Source organism: Ptychodera flava, chromosome 4 (assembly GCF_041260155.1).
Source record: "Ptychodera flava strain L36383 chromosome 4, AS_Pfla_20210202, whole genome shotgun sequence".
Taxonomy (NCBI): Eukaryota; Metazoa; Hemichordata; class Enteropneusta; family Ptychoderidae; genus Ptychodera; species Ptychodera flava.
Window position 1 is genome coordinate 2,368,150 of NC_091931.1, and position 11,484 is coordinate 2,379,633.

General features: G+C 37.4%; 1 protein-coding gene across 1 annotated transcript; it reads right to left on the bottom strand.

Moving 5' to 3' along the window:
• Nucleotides 1–999: 999 nt before the first annotated feature.
• On the bottom strand, nucleotides 1,000–5,753 carry LOC139130657 (uncharacterized). The gene is made up of 2 exons (XM_070696405.1): nucleotides 5,377–5,753; nucleotides 1,000–4,223 (listed from the first exon to the last, which is right to left on the bottom strand). Exons 1-2 carry the CDS (start codon nucleotides 5,467–5,469, stop codon nucleotides 2,712–2,714), a joined length of 1,605 nt encoding a protein of 534 aa, XP_070552506.1. The 5' UTR covers nucleotides 5,470–5,753; the 3' UTR covers nucleotides 1,000–2,711.
• Nucleotides 5,754–11,484: the final 5,731 nt, after the last annotated feature.

Sequence of the window (11,484 nt, forward strand, 5' to 3'; positions counted from 1 at the left end):
TGCCACGCAGAGCTAGTATTATGTAGCCGATGAGTTTACGGAAATGATTAAAGAAGAACAAAAAGTTTTTTACAAGTCGCCGATTGGCGATAATTCACAATACGGGCTTTGGACAGAAGGGCAATTTATTCCACTGGAAAAACTTACTTGTAAGATCATTTACTGTACCCTCTTAATACAAAATCAACGTTTAGATGCTGATAACGCTAATAAGCTTGATAAATGGTATACTTCACTTGGTGCAAACCATTTAAAAACCAAAGTCTACAATCAGGCAATCTGGGAAAATATTTACTCGTGCACAAAAGAAACAAAATTGAGAGAATTTCAGTGGAAATTGCTGCACCGGTTATTACCATGTAATAAATATTTGTTTTATTGGAAGAAAATTGATTCCATGAACTGTCACCTTTGTCAGGTACCAGAATCTTTAGAACACAAATACCTGGATTGTCAGATTGCTAAAAATCTCTGGAGGAGAATTACAGGGACTATTTGTAATTATTTGAATAGAAATGTAACTTTATCCAATACTGACATTATTTTTAATTGTAACACAAAAAAATTTGTTGGCAAAAAGTTTGATGATGGCGAAGTCATCAAAGTGTTGATTTTGCTTGGAAAATGGTCAATTCATAAATTTTGGCTCGGTGACAAGAGTGTACCCTTATATGTACTGTTCCGACACGAGTGTGTTATGAGATGTAAAGTGGAGAAAGTTTCACGAAGAGATGAATTCGTAGAAGCTTTTGAAAAAATAATAGATTTTATTTAATTTATTTGTATTTCTTGCAAGTATAGGAGTTGTTGTATAACATGACCGATGTGAAACTTCCTGACAATTTTAAATAAAAGATAAAAAAAAAAAAAAAAAGAAGAAGAACAAAAAGTTTGGGCTTAGCAATTGCGTAGAAGCTTCCAAGACGATGCGCTTACACCGACGGCCAGAATATATCTTGCTATCGGAGAAAAAAGACAGGCATCCGAATTCAAAATCTTATGATCAATTTGCTGTGCCGGGCTCCGTCGACTTGATAGGCTGTCAGACTTCATTTCATTGAATGACTGTGTCATTGGGACACAAATACAGATAGTCAGAGTTAGATATTACAAATCAGGTGTTTTCAAATGAATACAAGTGTAAAGAGTTTGTGATTTGTGTGCTTAACTTTGACCTATATCCACAATATCTACCCTAACAATCATTTACTTGGATATTTAGTGCCATCAATTTGATAATATTCAGAATATTGTCTCAACCACAGTGTATATTGATAAAGTATCGTTGGACATCATAAGCCGATCAGACAATGTTTGCAGGTCTCATCATATTCCATTGTTTATTTATCAATATATGATTGCGTACATTATGCATCAATTAAAAGTAAAATGGAATAATCCCTGGCAACGAGACGTTGATTCAAATTGAAGATATCGAGGTCGATAGTAGAGAATTTGTAATGCAAAGCAGGAAAGGTTATCGTTCAACATCATAATTTATTAATTTATAACTCTAAAATTTTGTCAGCTGATTATACTGTTGATTGATGAAAGACACAAGGTTGTCGTTGTAGTCAATAATGATCGATTCTCTAAGAAAGACAGTGTCCTTTATTGGATGAATCGATGTATAGAATCATACAGAGAGATAGAACGATAGTAAGTGATGATAAGTAGTAACACAGTGAAACTGTCAATCGACAATTCTATCCACAAATAATATATTAACACTCTTAGGATTGTAAAGATTCAATCATATCGGCTCGATTTTAGAAAATTGTAAATGAAGTGATGCGAGTTACTGGGCTTGTTTTCTTTCTGTAAAGAACGTACAAGACTGTATAATTTATGAGAATTATAACATTTCAGTCAACATTGAAAGCACTACACTTCCTAGTGTCTTTATTGTTGTTATGCATGCCAAATTCTGTCTTTCATCATATTTCAGAAAATAATTTTACAACCCATACAACTTGACACCTCACAGAAACAAAGCAACTTCAGAACTAACTGTGGGTCCAGAGTCGTAAAAGCCGTAAAAGGCAGAAATCCCGTCTGAAAACACCACAGCTATGGACCCACAGCTACTTTACAACTGGATCCAAATAGCAAATACGCCTAGGAAAATTTACCCACAAAAGATCTTTCGCTTTGTGTCAAACACATACAAAAAAATTATTGAAACCGATAAAGACTGGTGAGTGTGATAACTTTTTATATGTTATGATAATTACACTGACATAATGCGGTATGGAAATCACACGAATATCCCACCTCAATCAGTCTTTTGTAGCAGCTAAGATTCAAAGTCACACTGTCAAACAGCGTTCATGTTGTCATGAAGAACGTACAAAATATATGTTTTCTGTTCATGTATTCACCTTATCGTAGAATATTGAAATCGATGTAATATGATAATGATAACAAATGTTTAAAGCAACAATAGATAAAGGTAGACAGGTCGTCATCGCTGGTCAAAAGTAAAAAATCTGACATCATGTAAACATGTCATTAAGAAACAAAATGATTTAAAACTTTATGTTAAAGTTGCTAAACACTCTTGCAGACCTTGAAAGGTCCAAATGGTCAAAATTTTAATGTTTACTAGTTGCCTTAGTCCGAACATTTTAGCGATCTTGTTGTCCACTGAATACTGGCAAACCTATGTGCACATCTCGCCCAGGACTGAGTGAACGAACTGGCTCTATTCGTTAACCGCTATAAGTTGGAAGGCCCATAAAGATTCCGTTTCCAGGATTCGAAGAACGAATTTCGTTGTCTGACTTTTTCCCGCTAAATGAAGGTAGACCCATGAAAACTCCTTTGCCCGGACTTGGAGAACGAATTTCGTCGTCTGACTTTTTCCCGCCAAATGAAGGTAGACCCATGAAAACCCCTTTGCCCGAACTCGGGGAACGAATTTCGTCGTCTGACTTTTTCCCGCTAAATGACGGTAGACCCATGAAAACCCCTTTACCGGGACTTGGGGAACGAATTTCGTCGTCTGACTTTTTCCCGCTAAATGAAGGTAGACCCATGAAAACCCCTTTACCGGGACTTGGGGAACGAATTTCGTCGTCTGACTTTTTCCCGCTAAATGAAGGTAGACCCATGAAAACCCCTTTGCCGGGACTTGGGGAACGAATTTCGTCGTCTGACTTTTTCCCGCTAAATGACGGTAGACCCATGAAAACCCCTTTGCCGGGACTTGGGGAACGAATTTCGTCATCTGACTTTTTCCCGCTAAATGAAGGTAGACCCATGAAAACCCCTTTGCCGGGACTTGGGGAACGAATTTCGTCGTCTGACTTTTTCCCGCTAAATGAAGGTAGACCCATGAAAACCCCTTTGCCGGGACTTGGGGAACGAATTTCGTCGTCTGACCTTTTGCCACTATATGATGGTAGACCTATAAAAACCCCTTTGCCGGGACTTGGAGAACGAGCTTTGCCGTCTGACTTTTTCGTGCCAAATGTTGGCAGACCCATGAAAACGTCTTTTCCAGAGGTTGAAGATTGACTGTTTCCATGGACTCGTCTGCCGCTATTTCCCTGGACTCGCCTGCCATTATTTCCCCTGACACGTCTGCCGGTAAGTGACGGTAAACCGATAAAAACCCCTTTGCCAGGATCCGGAGATCTGTTCACAACTTGTGCTTGATTATCTTCAGTGGTTTCGTCGAGTATTCTGAACATCTGACCTGTTTCATACTCACCATTATCATTTCGCTCTGCTTGTAATGATTGGTCGTTGGATTCCGTTTCTTGAAAATCTTGTGCCTCAGATTCTCCAACGAGCACAATATTTTCATTTGCTTCACGACGCTCATTTTGTTCCTCTTGGTCAACAACGTCTCTCCTTCGACGACTAAAGATTGGCATACCCAGGAAAATGCGCCTCATTGGTTGCGACTTTAGGCTCGGACTTGTTTGATTAGAATGGCTGGCGTAGTAAAGCTGACCTTGAGTTCTCGTCCCAGCGTCTCTTTCATTTTCTCCCTGTTCGGATACGTAGCTGTCCCTAGCGGTGTCTAGTTGTTTGCAGAAACATCTACTCTGCTGATTGTCTTCATCGCCACCGAAAAATGGAAGTTCCCAAAGTTGTGTTTCACCTTCTGGTCGTCCGTAAAGGACTGGATTTACATCGCGGCGTTTAATCACGGGAAGGCCAAGAAAGACAGGTCTGCTAGTTCTCACATACCTCGAATCATCCATCGAATGAACCTGTGAATTACCATCAAAATCGTTCAGATCGCTCACAGACTATATCGGGGACTTAACAAATTCAATTACGTGATAGGCCAGCAAACATTGTTTTTGTTTTGACAATGTGCAGACACTACAACTCAAGGGCACCATGACGATTTTTTCGTTTAGTTTTCAATTAAATTGAATTAAACGAATAAAATTAAACGCTTTGATTCTACTTTCGCTCTTTATTTCACACTGAACACAATTTCTGACGATACCATGCAATATTTCTGACGATACCATGCAATATTTCTGACCATACCGTGCAATATTTCTGACGATACCATGAAATATTTCTGACGATACCGTGCACTATTTCTGACCATATCGTGCATATTCGGACTGTGTGAGAAAGATAAGTTTAGTTTTGAAGCTTCCTTAACTCAGGTCGTATTGTTAATAAATATTCATGTGAATTGTGCAGGGAAGAAATTTGATTTTGTGCTTGTCATAGAGGATGTTCACATGTTTAGAGTACATTCGCAAGTTGTTGCACTATAACTGACTATGACTGCCCATTTGATGCTCGTCTGACTATCAACATTGTTAAAGCTGGTGTATCAAATTAAGGGGAGGATGGAAATTTGCATCAGTATTAAAGTAGCTTGATCAGTTTTTAATGTCAGCTATCATGAAGAAATCATATCCATTTTGAGGACAATGCAATTTTTACGGACGACAGGTTCGAAAATGTCTACATGTTTTGAGAGTATTTCGTCGACAAATTTTAATAAAAGAGATGTTTTCGTTGAAGTTCAAAGATAGCCGGCGCCATAGCTGCGTACCAATAAATGCTCAACATTGCTGGCACTCTATAATTTCAATTTCCTGATTCTGTCAGCAAACTTCATTTTTTCGGTATTTTGTCGATACTTTTTCACAATCCATGTATGTGACGTAAATAAAACATACATTCTAGACGTTACTGATAGCCTATTAAAACAACGTTAAAAAGAATTCAAAACGTAGAAATTTGAACTTTAATGTTTCACTCTATCAAAAAATATCACAATTCATTTCAAGGCTGCATGGGTGAAAAGGCTAAGAATTCCCATGCCTTTTTTATTTTGTTTTCATTAATTTTGTTTTGTGTTTCAAAATAAATATGACGTTGAGCTCAACTTACCTTGTGCCAGCCATCTTCTGCAATGCATGATTTGAGAGAAGAAGTCGTTAACAACAACAATATGAAAGAGTCCAACTTCATTCTAGGAGACATAGCTCGCCACCAGCAAGGAACAGGAAAGTTCCGAGTAGTAGTTTCTCAGTAAGCCTATATAGGTCTAGACGCTGGCAAGGAAGCCTACAAAGTTACAACGTATTTTGTTGACTTTCTAATAAAAGACCGCAACGATGTAAAAGGAAAGTAATAAGAAATAGATGCAGGGATTTGTAGACGATTCTTGCCAAGTTCTAAGCGCCTAGGAATAATTCACAGATCAATAAGTAGGCATGTATCGATGATTGCAATCGGCGTCCACATTGCTCCAATGCCAGTAATTACAGAACTTGCCCGGTTTTATGTACATGCAAAGATCAAATAATCACGTGTGGCAACTATTTGAATGTTAACTCATTAACTGCCCACGTTATTAACGTGGGGGATAAAACGTCTTTTCGGCTCATCTTCGTTTAATTTCATCCGGCAACTTGCAGTGCGTGAAATTAATATTGTAATACACGTAGTGGTTTGAAACCTTACATGTTGCATCAGATGCATGAGTGATCAATATGTTCCCATGATACCATCCATGCGCAAATTAACATATGTGAAAAATTAGAGAGCTAATTATTTTGGCAAAAAAAGCCATTGTAAATTGCGATTAAACAAAATTGTTTTCTCAGAAGCTGGTTAGGGCGGGGGCGTGTTCAAGTGTCGCAACTGAAAAGGTCAACTTTTATAACACCTACATAACGATATTGCCTGTAGTTTCATTTAAAGTTTTGGTGATTTCTTGCAGTTTCTGAATTTAGCCAACTGTCAATATGACGAGACATGAAGAAACTGACAGGACTTTTTTCGACATCTTATCCACTATCGTTTCCTTGTGGTGGTCTTTACTCTTTCCATATGTCACAGTCAGAAGTCGACAACGATACGTATACATATACTGATATCCTACACTTTTCACTTCGAGTAAAACATTCTTGTATCGCCAACACTGAGTTCTTTTAGGTGGAGTTCTATGTCGAAGAGTAACCGACTGTTATCGGTGTCTTCATCACACGCCTCGATCAAGACGTTCAGTCAATGCTTTGAACTGAGAAGTTCCATCTTTGAAATTACTCAGTCTTATGAGCCTCGTACGGATTACCAAGTGCCATGAAAACATTAGCTGGAACCATTATTATGTCAGACAAATAAAGGTATTTACTTTTTTCTTTTCCTTGACCTTCGGCTGTATGCATCGCGATCATCAGACATCTTGTGCAGTGGAATTAAGCAATATTGGCATCTAGATGATCCCGCGTAAAATTGTCAGCTTCATCGGCGATATCGTTTCGGATATCAGTCAACCGTGTAGTCGGCAGTTAGTCTTCGATCATAGTGGCGTTCGTCAGTTACCAAACGTCTTTCAGTTCCAGTTTCCGACGATAAACCTCAGTCACGTTTGTAGACTTGGAGTCAGAGATAACGTTGCCATTTTTTGCTGTAAAAATCCGACAATGTACGGTGGCAGAGTACACGTACCAGTAATAAACACACCATTGAATGAATACATGGCTTTGCAGCCATCGCACCAGGAGATCGTTGGCGTTAACGTGTGGCATATGTACATCCACCCTCTGGCCTCAGACCCGTGTATAACAGTAATTGGTAGGCTGAGGCAGATATAATTTGCCCGGGTTTATAAACTTGGGCAGGTTCAATCATCAACTAAAACAAAATGTTAGAGGTGTCTGAAATGCTACTTGTTCTGTATAGAATGGGTTGAATGGCTCATCTTTTGATTTGAAACTTAAAACGTATTCAGATAATAATTCTGATTGTCTGTCTGACTAATGCGAAAATGCATGAAATAGATATTACTTCGTAAAATTTACACATACGTATATATATATATATATATATATATATATATATATATATATATATATATATATATATATATATATATATATATATATATATATATATATATCCTACATGGGTCATTTTTCAAGCCCCAAGAATTTGCAGTGTGGAGACAATCAGGTGTAGTTGTATGATTTTTCTTATTAGCTTCTACTATACATATTTCCACGCTACATAACACTGGGGAACCTGTCATATTACAAACATGTTTCTAGTTATATTTATAAAGATATGGACATTGATACACACAGTGACATCATTTCGCTAAATCTTACCAGAGATCTTCTAGCTGTCATATTGTTATAAATATGAATAATTCTTTTTTACGTTTGTACTTTCAAACCATGAATATAGTGATATACTTTGATTCATTTCTGTTACTATTTAGTTCTTGCGGTATACTTGTTGGTGAATTCATAAGACTCATCTCCCATAGATAGAAAAACTAATGAAAGAGACTTTGGGTTCGACGTTTATTTTATCTTATAGCGATACTCACAGCGATATTGAAATAGGAGAGACAGATTGTCGATTGTAAAGAGCTCACTTCTGATTTTATTACTTAAATACAAATCATAGACAGTCTTTGAACAAAGACAATGATAAAACTAGAAGCTCATCTGTGATTTTCATCCGATTTATTACAACGAGTCAGCCAACACACGTAGTCGAGTTCCTTTTCTGGCCCAGGTGCAGGTCTCCTATTAGGATAAACATTCAACCTGCAATGAAGGTTAGGTGTCTGATGTATTACCATCCTGAATTAGTGAATGGTTTTGCAGAATAACTAGTAAATAAGTTTTGCAGAATAACTAGTAAATAAGAAATACACAATCAATCCCGGACTAGACACGAGAGTAAGATTTGCGTAAAACCTGTGCATGCTGATCATTTCAAGCTGAAAGTTATGTAATAAATGTTAGAATATTCGAACCATGATCGAAACGGCTAGATGCCTCAAACGTTACTTTATAAAAATCGCGTGGTTGACAGATAAACAGACATCAATCCATCGTCCTATTCGTATCTTCCGTTGAAAGATGTTAGAAAGTTTCCACTGTTTTAATGGAAATCTACGTTACTCGCTTTAAAGAAGCCAATGCTACTGCAACAAAAACTATATAATATATTATATGATATTATATGAATAATCTGCAGTTCTGTAACGCTTTCTTGCCAGATTGTGTGAATTTTACATATCTTTTAAGTCAATGGCAACTTCTGCGTTCACAAACAGTGGTTGAAGGGATAAGAGGACTACAGGGGTAATTTTTACCGTGTTGAGCTGAAACTTTATGACGTCACGATTCATCAAGAAGGGTCTGAAATTATTTGGCCAAAAATTACTTTCAGTGAACTTTGACTTATATTGTTATAAGATACGAAGATAGCTATACTGACTAATGAGGATGCATATGGAAATTAGGAAAGGTGAAAACATGGCATTCCTTACCCAAAATATTCTCATCTCCAATTTGTTTGTGAATGACAAACATGTGCGTCCTTACCCAAAATATTCTCATCTCCAATTTGTTTGTGAATAACACTGGCTGTCCTTATCCAAAATATTCAACTATCCACTTTGTTTGTTTATTTGTGAATCGCTGTTTACCTTTGTTGAAACACGAAAACAGTGGTGTTGTGTGCCAAAGCACAGAGAAACGTGGACAGAGTCGCAACGCGTATTGTTTAAGGCTTGAAGCGGTTACGTAACCCATCCATGTTCGCCTCGCCTAAGGTTACTCTCGCCTCTCTTTTCCGAAGAGTGCCGCCCATGCATCCTTCGGTAATTTTCGGATTTTCGCCAATTGTTAAGCGAAAGTATGTTCGGCAAAGTTTGTGTTGTTGTTGTCGTGTGGTGCTGAGCGGAATTGACGTGCTGGCGAAAACGGAAGTGTTTTGAGCTCCAGGAAAGTGAGTTTTACCGTTTTAAAAATTCCTCTCACATTTTTATGAATATATAATGAGTATGTTTGAACAAAATTTGAAAGTCTTTTATCGATACTGTCTGGTTTTACTCAATGGTTTACGGTCAGTCATACCGTCTTTTACACGTGCGTCAAGGAAGGACATGTTTATGAAACTGCTAGCGTGTAATGTTTTGATTGGCGTGAAGCAGTGTTTCTGGCCTGAGAGCTCACAAAGTAACTATGGTTGCTACGCGACTGGCAGTACGATGCCATCTCGTCGTAATTTTCGCATAATCTCGTGTAATTATCAACCACCAACAAAGCCTCCAAAAAGTTTAACACCTTTGAAGCTCATTTTAATATGAAAAGCCAATAGTCTACCGAGACGACCATGGAACAAAAGGCATGCAAGCGTTGCGACTCGGTCTATGTTTCTCTGTGGCCAAAGCAAGGTATGCCTTATATATATTTGAATGAATTACAACAAACTTCAAATTGTATGTATTATTAGACAAGTATGACAAGAAACGAACATAGAGTAATATGTCATACAATTATATATCGGGATTCTGTTTATCGTATTTTATGAGTTCCTTTTACAAATGTCTCCAAAGACATTCTTATTGTACTTTTTTCCCGTAGAAAAATTCATCGACTAATTGTAATGACACGATACATGGAAATTGAGTTGTCCCCATGTGTATTGGCTTTTCTCCGTAAAGAGTCCATACGCTGCAAACACACCTGCGAACATTAATTACTTGTATAACTATACTTAACGTGATTACTTGCCGAACATTAAGTTTGGCTGAGTTTTATCAGTAAAGACACACTTTTTCTGGCTCCTAGTTTGACGAAGGTTAATTTCACAAACATTTGTATACTTTTCAAATCAATCTACAGTAAGTAGAGGTGCGTATTGCCGGGCAATACGGGTACTCCATATTGTAAATTGTGCTTTGCTTTGTGAAATGCTTTGTATGTGGACAAGATTCTCTTTCCTGAATTCTTAACCTCACAGAATTGAAACTGTGGGTTGAAAACAATGTTTTTTTTCTCGACATGTCTATGACATGGATGGCCCATGTTCAACGATTGCAAACGAACGCTCTTGGGCTTCCGACAATGGTTTTGACAGAGGGACACTGGTTCCCTCTACGTTTACTTTGCATCATGGGAGTACGGAAAATGAAAAAGCTGATATCAGAAATTTACCTGAATTTAATTCATAATCTGCAATAAGGACGGTTCCCTCGAGAAGAGAATATTTTATTCTCATATTGTTCATTTCCAGATTAAATTTTACAGCTTGCTATTGGATTACTTGAACTGATTCTGTCATTTTACAACAAGCAATAGATCACATTTGTAAGATATCTTGTCAGCGTTCATCAATGATTCGTCGATTGATTCTGTCACTTTTTTCCTTCTTATTCACAGAATGATTGATGGTAGATCGATGTGCGAATCAAGGATAATCAAGCCCTCTATTTTCCCTCCAGAAATTACACCTTCTGATTACATTAAATTGTAACATAATATAATAATAAAATATCCAACATTTTCGTTGGTGTATCTGACTTAAAATACATGAAATGAAAGTATGACATGCCAGTGATTCATTGCATGTTGGCGTTAGGCGTATATCCAGGTTTCTCTTCGTAAAAGCTTGTGAAACTGCATATAAAGTCATCTAGATTTTTTCTAATTTTAAGATTTTAAAAACTACTGAAAGGAAACTGTTAATAAGTTAATAATCAGTGACGAAAGTGTGCTTGTTCGAAGAACAAGACACGCCTGAGTTCGCTTTTAAACTGAGCTAACGCCATGTGAGCTAATCCATCCATAGTTCAGCAATATATCATTTGTTATAATTTTCGCACTTGAACGGAAATCTTGACTGTGTCTGCGTATATTACAAAGAATGTTCCGAGCATTTCCTACGGTGTTTTTAAAGTTTTGAAGAGTGATTTGTGTATGTAGCCATGCAAGACGGCGGAGATCATCTTTTGACCTCTTATCACCATGGTTTCCGTTACGCTGATATACCGTTCATTACACTTTTCTCGTGGAATGGGAAACGATTTATCCATAAGCGATTATGGAAATCTACATCGAATTAAGGATGGTTCTGATGGGAATGGACAAACATCACTCTCTCTCTCTCTCTCATTTCATTCAACTATCAATACACCCTGCATTTTAAAGACAATAAGTGGCGTGTATCCGTGATTTAGATGGATTTCTA

Excerpts from the sequence above, each read along its gene's own strand:
- LOC139130657 (XM_070696405.1), bottom strand. The coding sequence starts at position 5,469 with ATGTCTCCTAGAATGAAGTTGGACTCTTTCATATTGTTGTTGTTAACG. Across the intron at positions 4,224-5,376 it reads CAGAAGATGGCTGGCACAAG|GTTCATTCGATGGATGATTC; the intron begins GTAAGTTGAGCT and ends GGTAATTCACAG.